Source organism: Chaetodon auriga, chromosome 5 (genome assembly GCF_051107435.1).
Source record: "Chaetodon auriga isolate fChaAug3 chromosome 5, fChaAug3.hap1, whole genome shotgun sequence".
Classification (NCBI taxonomy): domain Eukaryota; kingdom Metazoa; phylum Chordata; class Actinopteri; order Chaetodontiformes; family Chaetodontidae; genus Chaetodon; species Chaetodon auriga.
In genome coordinates, this window is record NC_135078.1 from 25,038,374 (window position 1) to 25,064,717 (window position 26,344).

General features: G+C 44.7%; 3 protein-coding genes across 3 annotated transcripts; 1 reads left to right on the forward strand and 2 right to left on the reverse strand.

Annotated features, from left to right (window-relative positions):
• Positions 1 to 1,914: 1,914 nt before the first annotated feature.
• On the reverse strand, positions 1,915 to 7,751 carry aqp3a (aquaporin 3a). Its single transcript, XM_076730236.1, has 6 exons — positions 7,542 to 7,751; positions 4,095 to 4,221; positions 3,784 to 3,921; positions 3,507 to 3,622; positions 3,171 to 3,388; positions 1,915 to 3,081 (listed from the first exon to the last, which is right to left on the reverse strand). Exons 1-6 carry the CDS (start codon positions 7,647 to 7,649, stop codon positions 2,880 to 2,882), a joined length of 909 nt encoding a protein of 302 aa, XP_076586351.1. The 5' UTR covers positions 7,650 to 7,751; the 3' UTR covers positions 1,915 to 2,879.
• A 4,976-nt stretch (positions 7,752 to 12,727) lies between these two features.
• nol6 (nucleolar protein 6 (RNA-associated)) lies at positions 12,728 to 26,305 on the reverse strand. The gene is made up of 27 exons (XM_076730231.1): positions 25,921 to 26,305; positions 25,382 to 25,606; positions 25,176 to 25,292; positions 24,863 to 25,042; positions 24,584 to 24,752; positions 24,298 to 24,432; positions 23,999 to 24,162; positions 23,776 to 23,896; positions 23,622 to 23,680; positions 23,401 to 23,502; positions 23,191 to 23,306; positions 22,726 to 22,903; positions 22,429 to 22,551; positions 22,065 to 22,213; positions 19,075 to 19,150; positions 18,453 to 18,593; positions 18,166 to 18,283; positions 17,774 to 17,928; positions 17,428 to 17,591; positions 17,021 to 17,173; positions 16,802 to 16,899; positions 16,516 to 16,640; positions 14,365 to 14,454; positions 14,073 to 14,273; positions 13,278 to 13,379; positions 12,982 to 13,143; positions 12,728 to 12,951 (listed from the first exon to the last, which is right to left on the reverse strand). Exons 1-26 carry the CDS (start codon positions 25,957 to 25,959, stop codon positions 12,994 to 12,996), a joined length of 3,450 nt encoding a protein of 1,149 aa, XP_076586346.1. The 5' UTR covers positions 25,960 to 26,305; the 3' UTR covers positions 12,728 to 12,951; positions 12,982 to 12,993.
• LOC143320510 (E3 SUMO-protein ligase ZBED1-like) lies at positions 19,086 to 22,066 on the forward strand. The gene is made up of 2 exons (XM_076730232.1): positions 19,086 to 20,839; positions 20,987 to 22,066. The coding sequence occupies exons 1-2, from the start codon at positions 19,358 to 19,360 to the stop codon at positions 21,533 to 21,535; spliced, it is 2,031 nt and encodes a 676-aa protein (XP_076586347.1). The 5' UTR covers positions 19,086 to 19,357; the 3' UTR covers positions 21,536 to 22,066.
• Positions 26,306 to 26,344: the final 39 nt, after the last annotated feature.

Below are 26,344 nucleotides of genomic sequence, written 5' to 3' on the forward strand. Positions count from 1 at the left end.
ACTTCATGGTCGAGTTGCTGCAAATAAGCCAGCGCCGTGCCATCCCGTCTGGTTGGAGCTTCGTGGGACCATCACTTGCTTTTCAGCGGGGCAATGACCCAAAGCACACCTCCAGGCTATGTGAGGAAGAAGCAGAGAGGTGGAGTGCTGCATCAGATGAGCTGGCCTCCACAATCCCTGGAGCTAAACCCAACTGAAACGGTTTGAGTTGAGCTGGATGCAGAGTGAAAGAAAAGCAGCCAAGTTCTCAGCATATATGGGAACTCCTTCAAGACTGTTGGGAAAGCATTCCAGGTGAGTGCCTCGAGTGTGCAAAGCTGTCAGCAAAGGCTGCCAGATTGAAGGATCTAAAATATAAAACACATTTTGCTTTGTTTACACTGTTTTGCTCTCTGCAGAATTATCTTTGCCAAGGAGGTGATGTTTGGTGCTGAGTTTGTTTGTTGGTTGGTTTGTCTGACCAGAAAAACTACTGGTCCGATTTTCATGACACTTGCTGGAAGGGTGTAGCCCAGGCCAGTGACGAACCCATTAAATTCTGCAGGGGATCTGAATCATGGGGTGGATGCATTAACTATTTTTCATTTCGTTAACATTGTGAGACAAAGCATTTGGCCCTGGTGGAATAAATGCCATACATCTCAAAATCCAGTAGATGGTATTAAAGTTCAGCAGTGACAAATCATAGCCAATTGAATAGAAAAGCAATGACTCCATATGACCCATCACATGAGTAACTGCCCAGAGGACTGCTGGGCAGTTACTCAAACTCCATAACCGTTCCAACTGTAACATCGCCACAGTTGGAACAAGGCTTTATCCTGAAACTAAGGTGTGGTGATGGAAATCTAATATCTATTTTTTTTTACAAATGTATGTGAAATAATGTAAGCAAGTGATTTTTTCCAATTTAGAAGTACATAATAAATGCACAACCATGTTTTGATATAATAGTTTTGGGATTATATTTAGAAACATGGTGGTTGCACTTGCAGATTTGCCCATCACAGAAGAGTGAACTATTGGCTTTGGTGGAGGTCTGCAGTCTCCAGGTGCCCTTCCAATTCCATGTGTTCTTTCATTGTTTTCATGTCTTCAGTATTGATCTACAGAGTAGATAATAGAAATAATGATAATAAAAAACTTTGAATGAAACGGTGTGTCCCAACTTTTGACTGGTACTATATGAACTGAAGGACAGTGGCCCAGTTCTGGTCTGTGGATACTGAGGTATGCTTGGAAATAAAGTGCAGCCCTGAAATAGCAGTGTAAAATGCTGCTGCGCACTGCATAATGATGGAGCAGGTCTCCTTTGGGGAACATAAAATCAGTATTAAAGACCGCAGCTGAGTGAATGGAGAAATCACTGTGCAGTCTTGTTTCCTGCTTGGCTCTTAATGTTGGACACTGCTGCTCTACTCTATCACAAGACATACATCTACATCATATTCTTGTGCTTTAGCTCTCTTCTGACCCTGATCTGTTCTGGAATTTACATCAATGTCTGTTGTATTTTCCACATTTTACCTCCCTGACTTCATGTTCAGTCAAGTTTTATTCGATTTCTATTAATAGTCTTGTAAATGCACTACCGGGTAACGATGATTTGACCCACGTGTCTCTAAAAAAAGAACTGAAAATGGATTGAAAATAATTATTTCAGTTTTATCTAAATTAGCAGCCATCTTGCCGACTCATCTGACCCCATGTGGCCCCACTGCGAACAGTGCAAACTGCTTTGAACACTCGTGCTTCACACAGAGGTGTAACTAATACTGCATGTCCAGTTCAATTGTGTTCTGGTGTAATCTGATTACAGTCACCACCCCAAAAAATGAGAAGTATTTGTGACAAACAAGAATGAACACTAACAACAGAGCAACATGATCCACATTTGTGTAATGATAAAAAAACAGAACTTTATTGTATCAGTACAAAAGCATTTCCCCTCAACCTACATACAAACACATCAACAGACATAACAATTTTAAGACAGTCTAATATGTTAATACGGTGCTGTACATAGAAGAAGTTTATCGTCATTTCTTAACATGTATCTGATATTTTCAAGGATGCAACTGGAAGACTACAATAGCGTCTGTTCACATAAATTATGTGTGATTTTGTCCACACAAAGGCTACATGATCAAGTTTGCTGCTGACACATCACAATAATCGTTCGCTTGTTTAGAATGGCTGATTCAGACTTTTTCCGGGCAAATAGAGTGTATATAAAAAGAAAACAGCTTTAATATAGCTGCTTCGAGATGGCAGTGGTAAAGCGAAGAATGCTGTGGGGAGGATGTAGCTTCACCACCATCCGTCAGCTCTAAACAACAGTCGACACTGACGCGGTCGATGTACAATGGTCTCCTCACGCAGAGGTTCCCTGACCGATCTTTGAACTTTTAGGAGGGAAGTTTGAATTTGTAATTTCCTGTCAATTCCCCTGAATTCATATTCATATTAACAGTGAAAGGCTCTGGACTGAGAAAAGGCACAGCAATTGATTAGGACATCTGTAAATACATCTACTGTATGTAAGTCAAACTATATATAAAACTACACTAGTATAAAACATACAATACTGTTCAAACCGGAGTGTTACAGACACTAAGATCCAAATGTTCATCATTTTCATTACAAGAATTAATGTAATTCTGTGTTTCTGAAGTTGTGTTTCTCCCCTCTACACTTACACACCATCCTTCCTCTACAATATAATACAGTCATTGAAAGAGAGTGGCCTGTTTTCACCAACACACAGCTATCTTGGGAGATCTCTTTACAGCTGTAAAAATGGTTGCGGCTGGAAGGAAAAATGCTGGTGTGTGTCAGTATTTACAGAATGTGCATATGTTGAATGTCTCATAACACACTCAGTGCATTTCTTTGGTTGGGCTTTTGGGGTTGTCGTTGGCGGTGACATTAGTGAGTCGGACATTCTCCTGCTCTTCGCTTTTCTTGTCACGCACTTCTCCCTCCACGTGGAATCCAACCATTACCTGGTAGATCATCACACCGATGATGGTGCCAAGGAATGGGGCAAAAATGGGCACCAGGAACCAGCCGTTTCTAACCCTGAGGAGTGATTAGAATAACAGTTTATTATAGAGCTCACATAGAGATGAACAGTTAATGAGGAAAATGCTCAAAATCTGTCCACTTACGTGAAAACTTCGCTGCCCCACCCAGCCATTGCGGTGAAAATACGTGGTCCGAGATCTCTGGCAGGGTTGACAGCATAGCCAGAGTTAAAGCCCATTGACAGTCCAATGACCAGAACCACAAATCCCACAGTGAAGGCCTCAAGCCCTTGGGGGATGGGGTTATTGTATGGATCCACAATCGCCAGAATACAAACTATGAGCGCTGCTGTGCCAATGATCTGTGTTGGAGAGAGGTACATGAAGAAGAAATCGTGAGTTGGATGCCTGAGTTGCATCAGCGAATTTCCAAATTAAAAATTTGTGTGTGATAGCTGTTTCCACATTTCAAAATAGTACCTGATCAAAGAAGCCATTGACAATTGTGAGATGTTTTCCAGGGTAGGTTGCAAAGATGCCAGCTGTGGCTTTAGGCCCAGTCACATTGAAGCATCCAGGATGGTCCCACAGGGCGTCTGAAGGGATGCACACAGGAAAATATGGCATAAAACATTTTTTGTTTACACCAGAAATTTAAATATAGGCTTCATGAAACCGAATACATGAATCAGTTCATTTGTGGTTGTAACAAGACAATTTCTTCAAATTGGGCTCCACAGTCACGGCCATTCCTTACCATAGTACATGCCAAAAATGACTGCAGCGCCGAAAAAAGCGCCGATTGTCTGAAAGAGGAAGTACATGGGGAACTTTCTCCAGCGCTCTCTTCCAAGCAGGCACAGGGCAAAGGTCACTGCAGGATTCAGATGCCCACCTGAAAAAGTACATATCAAAGAGCATGAACATATATTGCAACAGCATTGCCTAATATAAAGTGCAAAGAATTTGTCTAGGAAACAGAGAGTATTTATTCCCATGCACACATAATAAAACCAAATGAGTCACTGAATTGTGTAATTGGACAATTTTCAATAAAAGGCTGTTTACCTGATACCTGGCCACAGACCAGGATGCCTAAGGTGGCAGCGAAGCCAAAGGCAAAGTTGACAGTGAGGAACATGCCATGGGAACCGCCACTCAATACCAGCTGGGCCACAGCACCACAGCCAAACATCTGGAGACAGAGTAGAAAAGCAAGTTCACACAGAGTCCCAGTAATACAGGATATATGTTTGTACACATGTCAGCGATGTGTTCTGCCTTCTGTGAGTTCTAAGAGGAGAAAGCACCAAAAATACAGATTTTCACCTCTGTGCATCAGGGCTTTAAAATGTGTGCACCACATCGACCATATTCAGTGTCTCAACTGCACAGTTAGTGCTTTGTCAGGCAAATCAAGGTCAAGCCAAGAGGTGAAATGAGGCAACGTGATCATTATCAGTGAAACCAGTAAAACAAAGACTTACTAAAGGAGCCCTACTCCGAATTAAATGAGCTCTGTTGTGTTCATAATGGCACACAGAAGGAGTGCAGTACACTGTATGTACGGAGAGGTCACCGTGTTGACCTTGATTGGAGGAGAACTGTCGCTGCTGCTGCTCAGCTGAATCATATGAGTCAGGAAAAAAATGAAGTTCAGTTTCCACTTTAAATAAGAGAAAAACGTGACTGACTCTGCTGCAAGAAGAAGGATTTACAGAACGTGATGTCTTTCGATGCAGCGACAGGTGCCGTACTGTTCATTCTGCATAGTGTGTAATTATGTGTTTGTGTGTGCGCATATCCCCGTGCCCACTTTTATGTGTTGGGAAAAAGAAATATGTGTGGTCCCTGCTGACTGCTGCTCTTTAAGCCCCCTGATGAGGATGCTTTTCAGTCAGACCACAGGACTCACATGTTGAGGTTAGCTTGAGGGAACCACACTGAGGGACTGGCACCTGAGGGGAGTTCATCGTCACTGGGCTCAGTCTAAACTCTGTTCCACCCCTGATGAAGCCAGTCGTTACTGGAAAAATACTACACAAATCGGCCCCACGTTAGAACCGTGCATAGCCGTTTTGTTTTCTGCCTCCCTGATGTTATGCCAAGACGGGCTTGTGTGATGTGACAATAAAAATTCAGAAACTTTTCACCTCTCAGAGTTTAATGTCAGAGGCATCAAATGATGGGCCATTAGCTTACGAGCGCCAACTTCCTGACTTAGATCACATTCCATCAGAAAGGTCTCATTTAAATCCCACTATGAATTCTGGGAGCAGTATTATTCCTAACTCTGAAGTGTGACTGTGTTTGCACTCTGTTGATGATTTCCAGCACCTTGCTATGTTGCTCTCACAGTGTTGCAGTTAGTTAACTGCACCCCGCTGCTTCCTCAGCCAACATTCAATTGGCTGATTCAGCCGGTCGTGCATCCATGCAGCTACTCCTAGCTTTTAACACAGTCGGGGAGCTTATTATAAAAAAAGCCCCACAGCAGTCTGCCTACTGAAACGCACATTTAGCAATTGTTTAGGAGCTGAAGGCAAAGAATCTGCTGGCCTGGAACCAGCCTCTAAATCTCTACCTGTGTGATCTTTTCAGATTCAGAATGAAGCACTTGAGCAGCCTCCCCCCCTACGGCTACTCTCCAGGTCAGAGCAAGCAACAGTGGTTTGAAGTGGAAAATGCAGTACATGCTTTGAGATTGGATTGAGGGGTTAACAAAACAGTTACTGGGGGATGAGCAAAGACAATATCTGTCTATAGGTGCCCTTCAAAGACATACCTTCAAAGCCCCTTCAGACACTGCGACTGACCTGATACTATACATTCCACTGCATATGAGTATGAACAACAGACAGACGGCTGAGACATCCAAACACTATGTATCCTCAGCATGACTTCAGACACGTCCTGTTTAATGACCCTAACAAGTTGCCGTGAGCTACTGACACTGTGCCAGGAGTGGCAAAATCAATACAAAGAGATACACACACGCCCGCACACACCCTCACACACATTGTGTATGTCTCCAAATCACCCCCCACTAGTTACTAATTGCTAATAAGCACTTTAATTTCTTACTAGTAGAAAAACATATTGACAGGCTTACATGTGGAGAGAGAAGATGGTACACAAAGATAGTGTCAGAGTGGGGGAGAGAGACTTCTGTAATCTCTGATGGAGGAAGTAAAATTATGCCAGCTATGTGTGTAATGTGGTACCTATTGTTGTACCATTAACCCTCCCTGTGCTGCCATTGCCATGTGTCACCTGTTGAATGACTGCACCACACCTTTGTGTCCCATTAATAGTCACACCACATGTGAAATCATCTGACAAACAGCACTTATTCAACATCTTCAGTCCCCCACCCTTATGTAAGCTCGCCCAAATTGCCCTGCTGGAGGGAGATACGGATGGGTTTTTTTTTTACGTTGCCTTGGATTATGTGTGTGAATAAAATGTTCTCTTCAGTTAGAGGTAGCATGCTTCTACGCCTTCATAACCGGCTTTGTTAATCACTCAGGGATTAATAGAACAAGGCACTAAACTCGGCACAGCTGCACTATGACTGTCAAGCCATTTAGGTTCCCCACTAAGCTGGTTCTGGTTCTAGGATTTAAAGTCCTAACTGTAAAACTAACTTTACCCTATGTGCCAATTTTCCTATAGGACATGAAATTCTTCCCATAGGACAGTAGCCTGTTCCAGCTGTAAGGCTGTTTATTTTATTTATCAGTGTAGATGACCCAGAGCCTGGATCTATTTTACTCATTGAACAAAAGAAGAGTCTCTTTCTCTTCCAGAACGATGGAATTGTTTTCCCCCTTCTGCTGGAATGCATCAGTAAAGAAGGTTAACATGAGGAGTTACTAATGTTTTAAAGGCAACATGTAGTTCAAGCCTGTGCACATGCTCACCTAACCCAATGTAAAGTGATGATAGGATGTCAAGAGGCTTTGGCTCCGGGATCCTGGATCCCAGCTCCAAGCAAATATGCCTGTGTTATTGTAAATATGGTTTTGTCTACAATGAATACCGTCAACCTGTTACTTACCTGTTTGCACTGAACTCAGTTTGCCAGTATAAGTAACTCTACATGTACACACTACAGTAATCAGCGGCTGTCTCATACAAAGAGTGTCATTCTGCTCGCTTTGAAGTCTGTGTTTATAATAAATTACATGCAATCTGTTGCAATCATTCATCACTCTTCGAACAATGCAATAAAAAAATGATAGAATACAAATGCTGTCATATAGAGTAATTGATCATATTGCAACATCAAATCATAATAGAAACACTGACTAGAGAGAGGTACTTCGAGAAAAGAAAACACTGAGAGGCAACAGAGTTCAACTGCATGTCAAGAGTTCAGTGTGTTTCCAAGTGGGAGCGTTGTGACCTTCTTATTTAAAACTCTGCAGCTTTTTGTTTTAAACATCTATTTCAGCATGAGATTATGTGATTTAAGTTCGACACACACACACACAAACAAACATATACACTTACCACAAGGATGAGGGTGCCAAGACACTCTGCCAGGGCCTGACGAAGCAGCAGGTTACGGATCTGGAAGAACCGGGCCAGTTTCTCCAAATACACCTTCTGTCTGCTCATGTTGTCTTTCTGGAGGCCGATGAGACTGTGAGAAGACCGGCACAGTGGGGTAGACTTTCCTGAGTGGCTGTGAAGCTGCAAGGGTCAGGCTCCTCTTATAGAGCCAAGATGGGCTTGGACTGGGCCGATGCCAAGCCTGAGCTCGGCCCCACCCTCTGCACCACGCCTCCCTGCTTGTGATTCACGCTCTGCTTTGCTCACTGGTCCACTCTCTCTCACTCTCTCTTGCATACATACTCTTTACACTGGTGTACCTGTGAGAGCCTTCATTGACCTCATTCATTTACCTGCAACCTGACACTTCAGCGTCCTGAGCTCATGCCTATCCATAACGACAGCTTACCCAAATATATTCCAGTAAGCACATTTCTTCATATTCTTATCATGTGTCTAAAAGTTTGCTTTTAGAAACCTCTTTATCTTCTAGTAGTTGCTTACTTGTGCGATTTGGGAAGACGAACCTAAAAACTGTAAAGAGCTCACTGACGGTGCTTCTTCTTTCGTCTGGTTGCTGTACAGTAAGTGTGGTAACAGTGTTTCGTTACTCTTTAATTTTTGCACTCAACACCTTTCAAACGTTACACAAATGAATCACGTATGGAAAAACATACTTTACGCACAGAAAGCAGAAGCGCCGGCACTGCAACATCCTATTTACTCTTAATGTAGATTCTCTCTGACCTCAATCCACCAAACTGCTCATTTTTCAGATGCACATAATCGTAGCTCTAACCCAAACATTGCATGTTAAAATTAAACGTCCCCAATTTGGATGTTCTGCGTCCTTGTGAAGCCACACACGCACGCGCACACACACACTCACACACACACACACTGTAATGCATACCTTTCGGCAGCCCTCGCTGGTTCATTCCCACCCGTTCACACACATCTCTCTCTCTTCCCTTTCTGTCCCTCGCCTCGTTTTCTCTGACCTGTTCTTTTGTCCCGCGTCTGAAACTTCATCACCTCATATTATACCTTCTTTGTCCGGCTTCAATAGAGGTGTGAGAACATTTCCAGTTTTAAAAGCCCACAGCCATGCCTCTATCAGCAGGAATCAGTGTACCATTTCTTTTACTCTGGTTGGACTTCTTTTGTTCCTCTTGGCCTGTGCCTATTCTGTTGTGACAGTGGAGTACGTTATCAACTTGGATCACCTGAACATTACACTAGAAAACAATTTTGTGCACACATACCTGCATGGATTACTTGCTGCTGAGAACTTACACCTTTTACACTTAGAGTATGTTCCTATTACCTATCAAAATAAACAGCTGAGTAAGAATAAATGTAACCTTTTTTGTGAAAATATTCCACCTCACTGACATGCAGACTGTATCTCAATGAGAACGTTGTTAAAACACCGGCTCAGCAAATCATTGTTACTGTAACTCCTTTCGTCACTGAAGGCCCCCTGAGGCGATCTGAGTCATGTCAGTCACAGCGCCGGCGTCAAACCTACATGCGTCACGAATGTTGCGCAACCTTTCGCCGCAACCTGTTTCAGTGCAACCTCCATGGAGACGGGAGAGACAAAAGATGATGACAGGTTTGTAGAGAATTTGGGCCGAAAAAAAACGTATGTGATGAAAGTTGACGCAGGTAAGGTGAATATAATAATTTGATGATGATGACTGTCAGGTACTTGAGAGTTTAGTGGGAAATGTCAACCAGCAGGTAGCTACCCAGAGGGACAGGTGTGGTCTCTGGACTCCATGATGTTCCTGCCACAGTCCACTAACGGGCAGGTCAGCCGGATTAAAACTGATCATTTCCCACAGATATGAGTGTGAATGCACAGGCGTTGTCTTTTGGTGTTGGCCTTGTCTCCAGGTTGTTTCCCTGCTTTCTACCCAGCGAATGCCTGGATAAGCATATATGGAAAATATCCAATTTGTTTGGCACTTGCATTCATTTAGTACAGTTATATTAAACTGTTATCTTGTGCTGCTTATTCACTCTCAAGGCCTAAACTTGGTAGGTCGCTCCAAAATCCTCTCTTACTTGACAAAATTGTACTTGTGTATTTCTTGTAAACATTTTAACCAGATCCTCCATCCTCTACAAAGATTGATTTAGGAGTGTGTTTGCACATAATTGCACTTTGTTTCTGTCTGATTCAGTTTGACCTCCTCGGGCTTCCATAAGGAATCCCATCTAGAAGGCCAGAGGAGCTGCATTTTTGGGCCACATGGTTTTAAACAACTTTTCCTGGAATAGTCTGGCTCAGAAACAGGACAGTAAATGGGAAAGAGAAAAGAATGGTGGTACCCACAAGCGCTGAGGGAACGCTATAAACCAACATGAATTACTGTCCATTTTCTGCAATAACAAGTCCAAACAATTAACTTTGCTGCCTGATACGTAGTTTTTTCATGGGGTTCTTTTTTCGCCATCCTGGGGTCCTTCGGAAATGGCACAGATCACCGTTTTTAAGGTTTGTGATTGATGGCCACATGCACCATGTGTCTACCAGATGTGCCTCCAGCAGCAGTGCCAGTGTGGCAGTTGTTTTCCATCAGGTGCTGGAGGACAGGCAGGCAGGTGAAGAAAGATTGATAAATGTCAGACAGACAGTGGAGGCTGGCACACTGTTTCAGGCCAGACAGAGATTATCTTAACAGCAGTGACACATTGAACTTAAAGCATTAATACACTTAACAGTGCAGGGAAATCTCCCCTTTTCTGATCTCACTGTTGTAAAAAAAAACTGCCTGGGTGGTAGTGGTCCCTGTTTTTAAAACCGTTGATCCACAGTAAGACTGCCTTAGAGCTTACTTAATAGTCTTCAACAGAACAATGAGCCACATGTGATGGCTGCACGTGTGACACAGCAGCAGAACCCCATATCAGTCCAAACGGTGTGAATAAGATATCTGCAGTCATGTCGGGTCTTGATATCACTGACTAATGCACAAATATAGCCATCAGATTGCTCAGTGGTCAGATTTTATCTCCTTGCTAAATCGGATTCCCGCCACGATCTTTGGTAATTGTTTAGTGAATCACCCCAGAAAGGTCTGTGTAAACACACAGCATTGTTTCAATCCAGACAGTCATTTGTGGCAGCTGATTGTGTAATAAAAGCATCTGATCGATCATCACTGTCAGGTTTGGATGATATAAACTGTGACACTCTCCGTGTGTTGTACCTGTACCTGTGCGCGGTGCATGAAGCCCGTCTCCTCTGGTACATTTCCACTTTCTCCACTTTCTCTATAATTATGGCGGGCTGTAATCAAAAGAACATGTTTCCCCCGTCAACAGCTGCAGACACACAAACACATACGCGTCGTGTGACACAGCTGGATGTGTCAGCTTGTCAATTAAGAATTTTATATGCTGCACTGTTCACCATGTTGAGCAATTCGTCAACAAGCAGCACACTCGAGCATTCGAACTATGCGTGTCTGACTGTGACGATGTGACAAACATCGCAGACTTATGCTCGACTGTGGGCCGCAGACTGGATCACCTCACTGATGAACAAACCTTTTTTGTTTCTACGATTATTCATTCGATGCCCCAGATTCAGTGTAGTCTGTAACAACCTGCCAACTCTCTTTATTAATTTCAGTGAACTCTCACAATTTTAAAGCAAATTTAGACTATATATGAACATATTCTTCATTAAAATATTCACTTGAAGCAGCATTACCATCTTGCACTTTGATTTGTTTATACAGGCTTCTACAAGATCACACTAAGGATTATTGTGTTCAGAACATGATGTTACAGAATTCCATCACTCCTCAGCTATGTTTTATACCTGCGCTAGTCACAACCCACACCTGCATCTCAGATTTTATTGCCCTTTCAGTGCAGACGGAAGGTGTTCAGCTGAAATCTTAGACGAACCTTACGGAAAATGAGGGAGAGACTGTCACGCAACGAGCAGCCTCGAATGCTGCGCAACCTTAACCGCCCACAAGAAGACCGCCGTCCTTCTGCATCCAGGTCATGACAGATTATGAGACACCAGTCGTCTCCAATTACATTTACACTACTGACAAACAAAGGACTTTACTGTATATGAACGTAAGTGTGTACTTTCTGCCCAAGTCCGTCTTTCCAAATTGCAGATATCCAGGGAAAGCTCTATTGTTGCATCACCTGCCTTTTGTCACCGATGTTGTGAAAGCGCACATCTGTCTTGTGTGTTGGCTTGATAAACAGAAAAGACAAGTACAGACACAAACTGGAGACTGTAACCTCAGACCTTCGGCGAACCAAGTGAAAATTCTCAAGAGCTGGAGTTCCTGCTAAATCAGACGATGTGGCAACTCCCTGAGTTATATGTAGGAATCTGAATCTGTTGTTTTGACACCAAACTCAGATTTTAGACCAATTTTCAGGGACAGTAGAGCTTTTGAAACTACCAGCTTGGCACATGGTGCACAATCACCTGAAGCTCAATATAAAAGCAGGTGGCGGAGCAGCAGAGGCCCCGGCCCTGTTATCATCCAGCAAGAGGAAGTGGAAGGATGAACTCATGAGTAGGTCAGGGTCCAAATCAACACTGTACCCAAAACGCTGACCCTCCTCAGAAGGGACAGAGCGGACCGTTGTTCCTGAGGAGACTCGGATCCTGCAGCGTGTGCCACAGGCTCCTGCAGGCCTTTCACCAGCCTGCAGTGGCCGGCGCTCCGCTCCTTTGCTGTGGTGATGGCATCAAGGCTGACGAGGTCGGCAGACTTAACAAGCCGGTGCGGAGGGCCAGCTCTGTGGTCGGGCTGGAACTGGACGGCCTGCAGGCAGAGGCAGAGAGGACAAGACCCGCCCCCGGCCCTAAATCACAAAGACACACACTTTCCACAGCGTCTGGCACCCGCGGGACACTCACAGCACTCTCCATCCATTGTCTCTGTCTCAAAGTATCATTTTCATATTATACATGAGTCTGGCGCACGCTGTTCACATCCTAGACTTGCTGACTCTGCTGCTGTTGCTCGATTTTACTCGACTCCTCTTGTATAGTTTCTGTTTTGACCTCTATTCTTATTTTAGTTTCTATACATCTGATTCTTTTTCAAAATTAATGAAATTCATATGAAGGAAAAGATTTGATATGCATTTATTAGACACGACACAGCTTCAGCAAAACGAACGTGATTGGTTTTTAACAGCAACACTATTAACACATAATATGGTTAACAAGATAATTCATGTTTCCATTGGTCTGTTTTGATAAGTCCAGCACAAATAAAACATGTCGCTGTACCTTCTCTGGTGGAAATGTCAAATGCCAAAATATACCTGGTGAATGTGTGTGTGTGTGTGTGTGTGTGTGTGTGTGTGTCTGTGTGTGTGTGTGTGTGTGTGAGAGCACCACCTGTGTTGTCTAAAATGACCATTTTTCAGTCCTGGCTTCCACTGATTTAACCAAACCCTTTCCCAGGACCCGGAAGTCCTCCAGTATTGCTTCCACATTGGGAAAAGTGTTTGCTTCCTCTCCAGTCACCTCCACGCTCCGAGCAGACACCTGTGACGTCTGTGCCGTGTGACAAAGAACAGACATCACGTCAGAGAGGTGGATGTTGACATGCGAGCGAAGTCATACAACAGAGAAATGGTTATATTATATTAATGCTTTTAGACAGAGCACGTGAGCGACTCCGGCTTTACCTTAAAGGGTATCGGGGTAAAGGCCTTTGGCTTCCATAAGACTGCGATCACTGTTCCACCATAGGGATCACAGAAGAAGAGCGCCAGGTCCCCAAAGGCCTCCTGAAAAAAAAAGGTAGAAGTTCAGGATGCAGTTTGTCTCAGAAATCCAGGACAAAAGCAAAGTTTATTAAACACAAAACGGCATCCTTTCAAAGCAAAAGCACACATCAGAAAACCCCACCAGTTATTTCAGGTTACTTCCCCCACAAGTTGTTACATTTACCAACATCTGTGTGACAAGCAGAGTCGAGTCATCAGTTCCTGGACTGACAGCTTTGACTCATCATTAATAACAAGGTGCATATTCATTCATGCAGTGCACCAAACAGACTTGTGTTGGTTGCATAATGCAGCCCGGGTCCTTTCATTCAATGGAAGACAAAGACAGAGCAGGAAAAGGGACAATAACAAGTCAAGACAGTGGCTGAGAAACATCCATAAACACATGAGTACGTGCACGAGGAGGCGAGTTATGTGTTTAAAGAGTGAAGAACATGGACAACATTAAATTAAACGATGAAGCAGAAAAGTTGCTGGTTTGTGAACAGTGTAAGTACAGCATGTGCTCGCTGGGTATTTATCTGCTCTGTGATTAATCTTTATTGCCAGGAAGCTGCTGGCCGTCACACAGAACACACTTCTGTCCTGAACGGCCTGACTGCAGCTTGCGTGTTGCAGCTGGGCTGTCTTCTGTCAACAAGCTGTTATGAACGACACACCTTCCTTTTAACATCCTGAACAGACAAGACTCACTCTGAGCTCTGCCAGGTAGAGGGACACGGGGTTGTAGTCGATGACAGGCAGGGCCCCTCCAGACTGGGACACAGTGCCGGTCAAGACGCCCCTGCTGAATGTGACAGCAGGAGGGTCGACTGCATGGCCCAGCAGGGGAACCTGCTTGGGGTTCAGGTGAATCAGCACATCATAGGCATCCAGGGGAGGGCGCATGACCACCTACACACACAGATGAGTGCATCACAAGGCTGAAATATTAAATAATTCATTGGAGCATTTGTTAAGACAATGGAGCACTTATTTAACCAACCCTGACATCTTGCACCTGGCCGCCGTCCATCAGCTGATGCTCCAGCACCTTCAGACTCTCTGCAGCCAGCATCACCACACGCTGCAGCATCTGAACACACACAGCGGTTAAACATGGTGGCTTTGGTTATTCAGAGCTTTCCCAATGAAAAGATTCTGACATGTTATATAATACACAGACTACCGTTGTGGTTGCACCAGCTATTAATGAGTGATGTGTTATAATAAATTCCCCAGAACATATAAAATAAGGCCAACAACTGCAGACAGGAAAAGGCAAGAACATCATGAATAACATTATACAGCGCAATACCCAGCTAACGAGGAGCCGCCTACTGTATTTGTTGCAACCCGCCTGACGAACGCACACCCTTGTGCTTTTTGCATTACTGCAAAGGGTGACTTAGATATAAAGCTGGATCAAAAACCCAAGCAGTGTGAGGTAATATGTCAAGAATTAAACTGACGACCATGCACTCTGTAAATTAATCTTTGTGTCTTATCTGGGATCTCCTCCTCTAAGGCGTTCATTTACCCAACAACTAAAAAGGATGATAACTGTGCAATAGCTGTTTTGTCCTCTTAGGCTTTTGTTAAAGGTGCTTAAAGAGTTCAAGTGACTTTCTTCTGACTTTCAAACTCACTAATTTCAGTGTTTGACCCCCTGACAGATGCTCTTTCCTCCAGGTGCAATCGCTGTTTTGCTTTTTAGAGAGGTGAACCAGACTACAACCCATGTTCACTCATCAGGAAAGTGTACAATGTGATAGCAGCTCTCTTTCTAGTTCAGTAATGAACCATGGTGCGCACAGAGCTAATTAACATTTCTGAGGTTGTGGTTGTGTAGGAATTCTGTTGACAGAAAGAATCTTGTGTTTTCAGAAACAAGCTCAAATATTCATTCTGTCAACTGCCTCACTGCATCACAATCTGCTCCCTAGTGGTCATTCAGAGGCACTGAGACAACTCCAAACACAATGAACCAGACGTGTGTGACGGTGGGCATGTGAGTTCACCAAGAAACTGACACAAGCAGCCCGAGCAGCCAGACGAAGTACACTGGAAGCCATCTTGAACACGGCGAAATAAGCTCACGATGACGTCTTTGTCAGGACGTCACGGAGCACAAAGTTCCTGCTCTCCGCCACCATATAAAGCAGGATGCTGGGAGAGGCTCAGTGTTAATGTTGGACTTGCAGAGGCAGCGAGGTGGCCGAGCACAGGAAGCTTATCTGGGTCAGCTACGCACCATGGGAAGCTGGTGTGTGTGCCTTTTCTGTACACTACTGTGTGCCACTGGACTCTTTTACAGCCACGGTCAGAGCCAACCAGAGGAATACAAAAATAAATATTTACCTTATTTCTCTACGACAGAGGACGGCAATGAAAAGCAACTGGTGAGCTACACCTGATGGTCTCCAAAAAGCATTAGTGATGTTTTCAGGAGGTCCTGAAGGCTCTTGACAGAAGTTTTGATGGAAATACTCTTGTTGTTCTTCACAATGTTGTTTTTGATTTGATATTCTGGTGGTATTTCGATGCTTGTTGAAGTAATACACAACGATTCTGCATTTCCAGATCAATGATTTACATGAGGTTTTGGAAAGACTTCAGAACAATCAATTTCCAGCTCTAAGAAAAAAGCATGGCTATCTGCCTGTGGTATGTAACACAACAACTCCGTCCATCTGGAATCATCTCAGCTTCTAAAACCCCTCTAGTCAATCTGTTTAGAGCAACATTTTTATTGTTTTTCCACAGACACTAACCATCCACTTTTGAACAGTATATCATGGATCCATATCTGACTTGAATTTGGTTTCGTTGTTTTCAGTGTGATCCAGGAGACCAGTGTGCACTAAGGAGAGGCTCAAGGATCGGAAAACTATGCGACTGCTCCCCGCCGAGAACATGCAACTCCTTTCTGCACCGGTGTTTGTGATTCTCTCTGTCTGTTACGAGTCGAACAGAAAGAAAAATCACAGTAGAAATGACTGTGTTTGTATCAATCTATTTGATGGTATAGTTCTCAATTTTTTTTTTTTCCCTGTTGACTGATAAACTGTAATATTTAATCGTTTTTGTTATTGAGTGCTAATCTAATAAATGTGTTGTTGTGCCAGCTGTGTACTTGTACTGTGTGTCCACTGACCTGTACACTAGGTGCTCTCTTGGTCCACATAGACAGTTTTTTGTCCTTAGGCGTAGCTATAAACATGACAGGCAGAGACTCCCTGGAGGCCATGAAGTCATTCTTGATCTCTGTGTAGTCGGCGGCTACACGTGACAAAGAGGAGAACAACAGTTCAACTTGGCGTTGAAACAACGATGCACATGAGCAGGATGTTGAAGTGTGTCAGCTGTGTGTATAGAAAGGGGTCAGGAGAGATTTTGTTTTTGTAACACAGTGGGGTGTGTGTGTGTGTGCGCGCACTTGCCTGTGAGCTGGTTGTTGAGGTTGACTATCAGCGGGTTGTTCCTCCAGTCAAAAGAGGAAAGCAGATGAAGGAAACGAAGGAAGCCGACCTGAGGGGAACTGAGGAAGACGGAGAAATTCATTCACATGACCTACTGAACGAACAAAGGAAAGTGGAAAAAAATGTACATCCACAACTGAGAGCGAGGACAGATTGTTGAGAAGTAGAGGCACCAGTTACCCCGGAGGAGTAAAGGGTGCAGGCTGCAGGAAAAGCGACGCCACCAGCAGGTCTGCTGTGTCCTCTGCAATGTCTTCACTGAAGAGCTGAGCCCCCAGCCAGCGTTTGGCCAGGCGACACACTGCCCCGAAACATGGGTGCTGCTGCTGGAGTCTACCAACGAGATGGAGAAAACAGTGAGGGAGGTGCACGCAGGTCAAGCAAAATAATACAGAAACAAGAAGAGAGAAAAATAAGACAGACAGGAAGAAAAGTAGGTCAAAGGTTACAGGAAGTGAAAACATATAACCAACAGTATGTTAGAACAGGAATGTGTTGGGTCGGAAAAGGTTGAAGGAACCAATAGAAATCCTGATTTCTCCCTCAAACACACAGATACCAGTTTGTGTTACGGTCTTTATTTGTACCCATGCAATGTGCTGGTAAGCAGAGGCTTGTGAATGGTGACCATCTCCAGAGCCTGAGCCTCCTCGTTGTCCCTTACAACCAGCAGCCCCTCTGCATTCACACTCTCCCTCAGCACCTGAGGCTCCCGATGGTACGCCACCTGGATACGGAACACCAAACCGTCCTGGAAACATAAACAGAGGGAAGTAAAACAGCATGAATAAACTGAATACTGTGAACTGCAAACAAAAAAACTGTGCAAGTAACTGCCTGGACATACCTCAAACTTGAAATCAGATTTAAAAAAAAAAAAAGGGTTTCACATTGCCTTTATCTTAATCAAGTGTGCAACATGTACAAACCTACCTTCCACACATCCAGGTGTGTGGGGCAGGGCCTGCATATATAATTATGGTGCTTCTTGAGTAACTCTCCCAGCTGGATGTGGAAGGCAGCTCGAATATGGCGGATGGCGAGGCGGTCATGAGGCCACTTTCCACTCCCCTCCATGTGACAGATCACTGCAACAACAGGGTTACCAATACATGGGTAAATGAGTTTGCACAGCTAAATGCCTGTGGTTAGGAGGATGTAATTTTCCTGCTCTGAATGCACGGGTTGTAATTAAGGTATTTAACATATTTGCCTGTTGTCTTTGCGGATTGTAAAAAAAATTACAAGGAGCACACATGCAGCCAGGAAAAGAGAAAACAAGTGACGTCAACGATTTAAATAAGACTTAACAACTGAACACTAACCTGTGATAGGTGTGATATAAGCGGGACAGGGTCTGCCTTCCTTTGGCAACAATGATCTTGACGTCTTTTCTCTGTCGAAGAAGGAATAATCCAGCTTCAGTGGCACAGGGGGGAAGACCTGCAAGACATAGCTGAAATGTTAGAAATGTCATAAAGCCAAATTCACACTTTAAAGCTCATAGAACTGGATCTGCATTGTGGCGGTGTTGGCAAAGTTACTTATATTTTACTACCACCTACCACTGCATTAGTGAGAGCAGTTCCATGTTAAGAACAAGAGGCTTTACCTGTGTGTATCTGAGTGCAGGGTGGGCTCCTTGCACTGCTGTGATGGAGAGAGGAAGACCCTCCAGCCTCCACAGTTTCCTGCTCAGGTCATCATAGGACTGAACCACCACTAAACTCTCCTCCTCTCCAGTACTCGGCACCTGAAGGGCACAATGCATGTCAGACACATGCCGTACAAACACATTATTATAGATTTTACATTAATTTTCTGTCCTGTTTTTATGTTCATCCTGCAGTAAATGGTGCAAGTGGCTTCTTTGTTATAAAACACTTTGACATGCAATTGTTGCAATTGCTGTACAAATAAAGTCTATTATATTAGTATTATCATATTATTATCATATTTATTTAGTAAAGATGTAACAGCAACAGTGACACCCACTTCTGGTTTAATTAAACAAGCAATAATATTACAAAATAAAACTTAATTATGGCGTTAATTAAAGGTTTAATCCAAAACACAAAAACACCTAAAAAAATGAAGTTCAATTAAAATATTCCATACAAGAAGGTCCATCACGTGGTACATAAAGCATCTTTATTCTCTTTATTTTAAATGAAAATCCTGGATTTTATTTTGAATTAAACGTCTATTAAAAACAAATCAATCGCTACTTTTACCTCACTTCCCGTTTTGATGACGTCATCCACCGTCGCCCCCACATAACGCACGCAGGATTCGGGGATATCGGCATGTCTGGAGGATAATAAATATATAATTATTTTCCGACCTACAGTCACCTCACTGTCGCTCTCTGTTGAAGCACGTGTTGAAGTGAGACAGCTCACAAACCGGTCTGTTATTACCCCCAAAGACCCCCTTCAGCGGACAGTCGCCGCTAACACTAGCTAGCTTGCTAATGTGAAAATAAGTCGGCGCGGACGTTCGCCAGCTGCAGGCAGCATGAAGCGTACGGGGAGGAGACGGAGCTCTGTGTGGGACTGCTTTGAACAGGAGGGGAACTTCGTCCGCTGCATGAAATGTGATGCTACGCTGAAGTACTGCGGCGGAGCCACCAGCTCCATGATCAACCACATGAGCAGGTTCCATCCGTCCACCCCACCGCTGGACGAGGACGAGAAGCCGGTGATTTGCACCGTGCAGTGCAACGACGAGGACGCCGCCGCTAATGCGGACATCATGCAGATTGCGATCATGTCACCCAGCGCCCCCGAGCGCGACTCCGGAGAGAGGAAGCGCCTGAAGCGGAGCTCCGTTTGGGATATTTTCATCAAAGTGGACGACGAGGTTCACTGCACGATGTGCGACACCAAGCTGAAATACAGGAGCAGCACCACCAGCATGATGTACCACATCAAAAACAAGCACCCGGACACTATGCCCAATGATGGCGTGTCGGTGGCCGCGCATGCAGAGGTGACTGAGCTGATCTCCAGAATGATAGAGAAGGACATGCTTCCCATCAGCGTGGTCAGCGGTGATGGTTTTCGTGAGCTGCTTGCATACACGGTGCACAATTATAAACTGCCATCTCCTGGAGATGTAACGCGTCTTATTGAAGGCCATTTCCACGAGAAAGCGGAGGAGCTTGCGATGCAGCTGGGTCGAGTGGAGAAAGTGGCTCTCACTGCTGATTTCTGGACGGCCCTCCCGTTTCAGAGGTACATTACAGTTTTCTGCTCGTTCATCACAGAGGACTGGCAGGGGAGGTCGGCTGTGCTGCAGACACACAAGCTATCGTCCGACAGCCACGTTACTACAGCCAGCGTCACAGAGAGGCTTCTCAGCACTGTGCAGAACTGGGGTATCGCTGGGAAAGTGATTGCATGTGTTCATAACAACACACGGGACATCCCGTCAGCCCACGGGTGCGCCCATGTCACCTGGGACTACGCCACTTGCTTTGCCACCACATTGCAGCTCGCAGTCAGCGACGGGCTGAGTGATGATCTAGTCCGCATCATCATTGCTGCAGGGAAACTCGTCAAGCACTTCGGTCACAACTTGCTGGCGAGTGAGGCCTTGGAGCAGAAGCAAGTTCAGATGTGCCTGCCACAGCACAAGCTGATCCGGTCCAGCAAAGCCAGATGGGACACCATCTGCGATATGTTTGAGCGGCTACTTGAGCAAAGGTGGGCGATCAAAGCTGTCCTCTCTGATCGCACGGTCACCAGCAGACAGGAGGCCCAGACCCTTGAGATTGAAGATGACTGTTGGCAAATAATCGAGAATTTCACACCCGTGCTGGCAACGCTGAAGTGGGCAACAACAGTCATATCCGCTGAAACAGAGGTGTCGATTTCAAACATCTACCCAATCACATTCAGCCTCATTCAGACCCACCTTGTGCCGAGAGAGAGCGATATTGAGCAAGTCTCTGAGTTCAAGGTGAAAGTTCAGAAGTCACTTAGAAATCACATGGAGGTAGGCACAAACTGACGCTGACTGCTTATTTGTGCTTTGGCTGAAATACATTTAGCAATGATTTCTGTAGAATAAACACCAACAAACAATAAGATTGATGTCGATAAAGATGTTTCTTTATCATTCTTTCATTTTGCTGTCTCGCAGGTTGACTCGAATGACCTCGCCTCCAAACCAGCGCTGATTGCCTCTATGCTGGACCCTCGTCACAAACATCTCAGCTTCCTGACGCCAACGGGGAGACTGGCTGCAAAGGTTAAACTGCATGAACTGGTTTCAAAATTAGATGTGATGACTGCCTCTGTGGGCCCAAAGGATGAGCAGCAGGAGACCCTGATCACGCCCGACATTAGCCAGGTGGCCATGCCCTCGCAAATGAGAAGCAACACCAAAAACACCATGATGTTGCTTCTAGGAGACAACTACAGTTCCTCCTATGCCACGGACTCTGAGGCTCAGGTAGATTACTACCTGAGAGACATCGCTCCCTCGTTGGACATAAACCCTCTGGACTGGTGGAAGGTAAATGGACCGAGGTTCCCTAAACTGGCCACTCTGGCGAGACACTATTTGTGCGTACCTGGGGTGTCACTGCCATCTTTATTGTCAGAGGCTGGACAAACATTTGCCACAATGCGTACAAGACTGAGCCCAGAGCATGTTGACATGATGATCTTTGTAAACAGAAATTCATAGCTTGCATGACCATACATGATGGAGACATACACTGACCTCTAGTACTAAAACAGGGTTACTGTAGTGCAGTTGAGGGCAAGTTAGGTGGACACCTTTACTGGATGTTAGGGAGGATGAGGAGGCGGCAGGGCTATTAACACAGCAGGTACTCTCCCACTGTTGATATGTTGTATATGCTGGTGCAAATAATACTACAAACATTTTATTTCTGTCAACAAGAAGTTAGAACTTTCGCCCTAAATAGTTGCTGTGAGCTGAGCTGCAGTCAAATACTTAACTATTAATATAATGCTGCTAACAGTGTATCAAGCTGCAGTATTTAATATGCCCTGTTTAACGTAACATTGGTTAGATGAAAACCACAATGACAAAAATAATGAAGAAAAACCACTAGTGTTCCTCTCTTACTATGAATATACACATTACACTACAGATAGAAACTTGACCAAACTGACCACGATGTAATTACCAGTATTAATGTGATGTCTGTTGTGTCTCTCATTATGGTATGACAAGATAAAATACATACAGCTCCAGCAGGTGTGTGATGATCTGTTGGGGGACCAGTTGTTTTTGGCACGTGCTCTTTCCGTCCCACAGCACGGCCTCGGTGATGGCACCGTCCTGGAAACGACGCAGCTCGGAGCGTGAACCCCACAGCTGCCGAAACTCAGCCGCCTGGCAGGAGAACACCGCTGTTATCAACAAGAAATCAATGCACAAGCACGGCAACACATAAACGATGAAGAAACAAGTAATAGCAAACAAAAAGAAATGTTAAGTAAAGTGTAAATTCTGGACAGTTGCTTTGAGAAGACAGCATTCACTTCCAGTGGGAAGAATAAGAAAACACTGCACACACATGCACAGCGAAGTGTGGCAGGCGAGGTTACCTTGGGGCTGTCTGCAGGTGGGCCTCTTTCCAGGACAGAGGCTGCCAGCTCCGGCCTTAAGAGCAAACCGAAGGAGAGGGGAGGGTGGGCTTTGTGTTTTGGAGCTTCACTCTCCACAGACCACTGAGATGAAACAAAAGTTAAGTACAGTGATTTGAAGATTGTAAATATGATTTACAAGAGTTTATTTTTGACTCACTCCATTGGAGGAGACTTTCAGACTGTTTTGAGTGTGCGTGTTCTGCCAGTTGGTAGGTCAGGAATGGGTAACTGTAACCCTGGAAAGTAAATCTCTACCTCAGGCTCAGGAGAGAGGGAGTGCGTGAGGAGGTGGATCCTTTGGCCCAGTCCTTGCTGAAACAGTGTCAGAATATAAGGGAGCGCCGCCTGGACATAATTTCCACTGTTGTCCATCAGCTCACTGAGGAGATTCAGTTTCTTACAGCTGGACTGAAGCTTCACCAGCTCACATAACCTGTGAGTGTGAGCAGGAGATGAAGAGCACAGATCAGAAGAGCTGACAGGATGAAGATGGCTGAGTTTTCCTCTGAAAGGAAAATTACCAGTGCCCCCCTAAGGACCATGACAATGATTATGTGTATGAGAAGGTGTCTTTAACTGAAACCCTTTAAAAGGTCAAAGATGCCAGAAAATGATTTGTGTTGGACAGGAGGAATACAATTAAGCTGCTTATGTTGCACATGTAAGAGCTACAGGGATGTAATTAGTTTTTGTTGCACTGGCTGATGAACAAAGCCATACTGGAATACGTGGTCGCTTGTCCTTATCATGGGTTTGGGTGTCATGAGGAGGCTGTGAAACCCATCCACTGTGGGGTCGTCCCAGAACTGCATCGACACAGATGCCTCGTGCTGCAGCTGAGAACCAGAATGAAAATGGTCAAAACCTGCTACTTAATCCCAGCAGTGAAGATGGATGTTGTTTGAACAGGTTTGATTTTACAGTATTTACCTGTTTGTAGGTACAAGCGGTCATGTCAGCACACATGTTGAGATGTCCTGAAGGGTCAACAAACACCACCTGGAAAGCGTTGTGGAACTCTGCCAGAGACGGCTGCAAGGAAAAGAAAAATAAAGAAACGGGACAAAAATGATTAATTTAAGAAGTCAACAAAAGCGCGAGTCACGTGCAGGCACAGGTTTACTGTTTTCAGTGTGAGCTAAAACACTCACAGCTGTAGAGTCGGGATCTTTGGCGAGGCTAATTCCATTCACTGTCAGGTCTGTAGAGGCTGAGGGTTAGAACGAGAGGTGGGTAAGACGCAAGATACTCAGCCACCACGATAAACCAAGAAACTGTGGTGTAGAAGATTTCAAATTTTCTTACCCAGGAAGTTCAAGCTGTTTCGAAGCAGCTGATAGGCTGTCATGGTGTTGCTGATTCTGTGAGTGGTCAGCAAGTAAGTCAACAGCATTGAAGCCAGGAAGCCATTAAAACAACCAGTGCCCTTTGAGAGAGTAATACAGAGGTCAGAGGACTGACACATACATCAGTCTTTGGTTTTATAAGCTCTGTGCAACAAGTCAAAGAGCCGCTGTAAGCTTCCCACCTGGTCAAGCTCCCTTTGATGAAGCCAGACTTTGAGCAAAGCCACCCCACCAGCAAACGCTGGGCACTGGGAGCTGGCAGCAGACAGAAACTGGAGGTGAGCCCTGGGCAGCAAATCCCCCAGAACACAGCTATTGTAATGTGGAGTGGGAGGTTCACTGCTCTCTGTAACAAACAGACAAGAAAAGACAAACTTGGTCTTGATGAAATTGAACTTTTGTCAAAAAACAATGCGTTCCCGAATGTATGTATGATGACTGTCTGAGAAAATGTGCAGGGCGTAAAAATTAATGATCTTACCAGATTGGGAGCTCTGCAATCCGGTGTACCACTCTGTCCGGATGTTATTCCTCTGGGGGTGGAAACGGCTGGGCTTGAAGAATCCAGGAGGCGGACAGGCATGAACACGTACAGTGAAGCTGGAAGACTCTTTACCTGAAAGATGGGACACCACATCACATCTCAAACCAAATACAGCTGAACATGCATAAGCAAAGAAAATAAAATTACTGGTAAAATCCATACAATGAAGAGTGAATGCAGAAGGTTACTTTGTACAATATGCTGGAAATGAAAAGTTCAATACCTGAAGGGGTCAGCAGCAGAACGGGTCGGAGTCGATTCCCGTGGAGACAGGAATAACGCATGGTTCCAATGTCGGAGGAGGATGTGAGATACTGGGCCAGGCCTGCCAGGTAGAGAGCCCTTTTCCTCGGATACCTCTGATTCAAGACATCCTTTGGGTGGAGGACATCCTAATAACAGAAAGATGAGGAAACAGAGGTCACCAGGTCACCTCTTATAATCTAACTGCATTAAACTGCATTACGACATATCATTGAATGAAGGGGGACAGGTGACTTACAGCTGGGATTGTGACAGCCAGATCCACCATAACGCATGGTTTGGTGCAGGTGCCCAGAGGGTAGCTGCCGATCAGATCAACAGAAGCAGGAGGTGCCATGTGGAACTTGCCCTTTGTTGTTTTGGGCACCAGGAGGAAGGGGACCTTAACCTCGCTAGACAGCCATGACAGATCACTGACCTGGACACACAGGCAGATGGAGTAAAAACCTGGTTAGAGGTTTCTGTGTGTGAATCCGCAGAAAGATGAATTAAAGGAACTGAGCCTCTACGTCCAACCATGCAGCTCTTCTTGCAGTTAAAGTACTACACACCTCAACCTCTGGTGACTCTGGCACAGTCTGGAGCAGCTCGGTGACTGTCTGAACGAAGGAGTCTATTTGCTGTTTCCTACGTTCACTGAGGGCGACCTCCTTCAGCAGCTCTTCCATCTGTTAGCGACAGATTATACACATTTAGTAGGAGTGTGTGAATGCTTGTGAGGTTGTTTACATGGCGGGACAACGTCAGGAAGTCTCACCTGCATTTTGAGCAGGCTGCAGTGAAACAGGCTTTCTGCCTCCTTCAGCTGGTTTAGCTCCTCTGCTGATGGAGGTCTGTACAGATCACTTCGGGACAGCTTCACTGGGTGATAGACCACCTCCTCCCCTGCAGCCTCTTCAGGTTTGCTCCTTTTGGCTTTAACGGGAGCCTCATCTTCCTCCACCTGCTCCTCTTTCTTATGACGGGACTTTGAGGGAATCATCTGGAAAATAACAAAACAACATGTAATAGCAGCAATCGCAGCCCTGGTTTATTACGCTTTAATTTGAGTTAAAAATCACAGTAACCAGGGAGTGGTACAAAAATTAGGTTAACTAAAAACTGATGTTATCCGACCTTTTATAATTCAGTTTCTATGCATTAGGTACAGGACGTTCAGCATATTCTTACCGATGTAACATAACTGCAAGTTGTAGGCAAAGCATGCAAGTTAACACTCGTGTACCAGTGAGTAACACTGCCCCGTGTGTTAAGCTCCCAAACAGCTAAAATTAGGATAAATGTCGCCGGTCTTACCTCTCCTGGGTCCTCAATAACTGTCTGCTTCTTTTTCATGTCTGAACTGCTTTCCAAATGACGGTAATTCCGATGTTTTGAAAGTTTTGATCAACACTGCTTTGCCTTCATTGCGCTCTCACATGTGCAAAGGGTTGGTTAAGCTTGCTAGCAGACAAAATAGTTCTCTGATTGGTGCAGAAGCGGCACCGGTGAATGATGATTGGCTTGCTGCTAGACGAGCATCCGGTCGGCTTCAGCAAGGTAGGTTGCACGAGCAGTCTCCCACACAGCGCGTGTGATTGGCGCTCCGGAGGCACTGCTGCGTTCAGGACACGGTGCTTACATTTTAATGCACTCAAAAGGCAAAAAATCATAATAATAAAAAATAAATAAACGCAGCAAATACACTTGTATCAAAATCAAGTACAGCTATTTCCATATG

What these genes read in the sequence shown, in the direction of transcription:
- LOC143320510 (XM_076730232.1), top strand. Translation starts at nt 19,358, where the DNA reads ATGAAGCGTACGGGGAGGAGACGGAGCTCTGTGTGGGACTGCTTTGAA. An exon ending in CACTTAGAAATCACATGGAG is followed by an intron (nt 20,840 to 20,986) that starts GTAGGCACAAAC and finishes GCTGTCTCGCAG; the next exon opens with GTTGACTCGAATGACCTCGC.
- nol6 (XM_076730231.1), bottom strand. Translation starts at nt 25,959, where the DNA reads ATGAAAAAGAAGCAGACAGTTATTGAGGACCCAGGAGAG. An exon ending in ATTGCAGAGCTCCCAATCTG is followed by an intron (nt 24,163 to 24,297) that starts GTAAGATCATTA and finishes TGTTTGTTACAG; the next exon opens with AGAGCAGTGAACCTCCCACT. An exon ending in CCTCAACAACCAGCTCACAG is followed by an intron (nt 16,641 to 16,801) that starts GCAAGTGCGCGC and finishes TGTCACGTGTAG; the next exon opens with CCGCCGACTACACAGAGATC.
- aqp3a (XM_076730236.1), bottom strand. Translation starts at nt 7,649, where the DNA reads ATGAGCAGACAGAAGGTGTATTTGGAGAAACTGGCCCGGTTCTTCCAG. An exon ending in CATTTTTGGCATGTACTATG is followed by an intron (nt 3,623 to 3,783) that starts GTAAGGAATGGC and finishes GCATCCCTTCAG; the next exon opens with ACGCCCTGTGGGACCATCCT. An exon ending in TGGGGCAGCGAAGTTTTCAC is followed by an intron (nt 3,082 to 3,170) that starts GTAAGTGGACAG and finishes ATCACTCCTCAG; the next exon opens with GGTTAGAAACGGCTGGTTCC.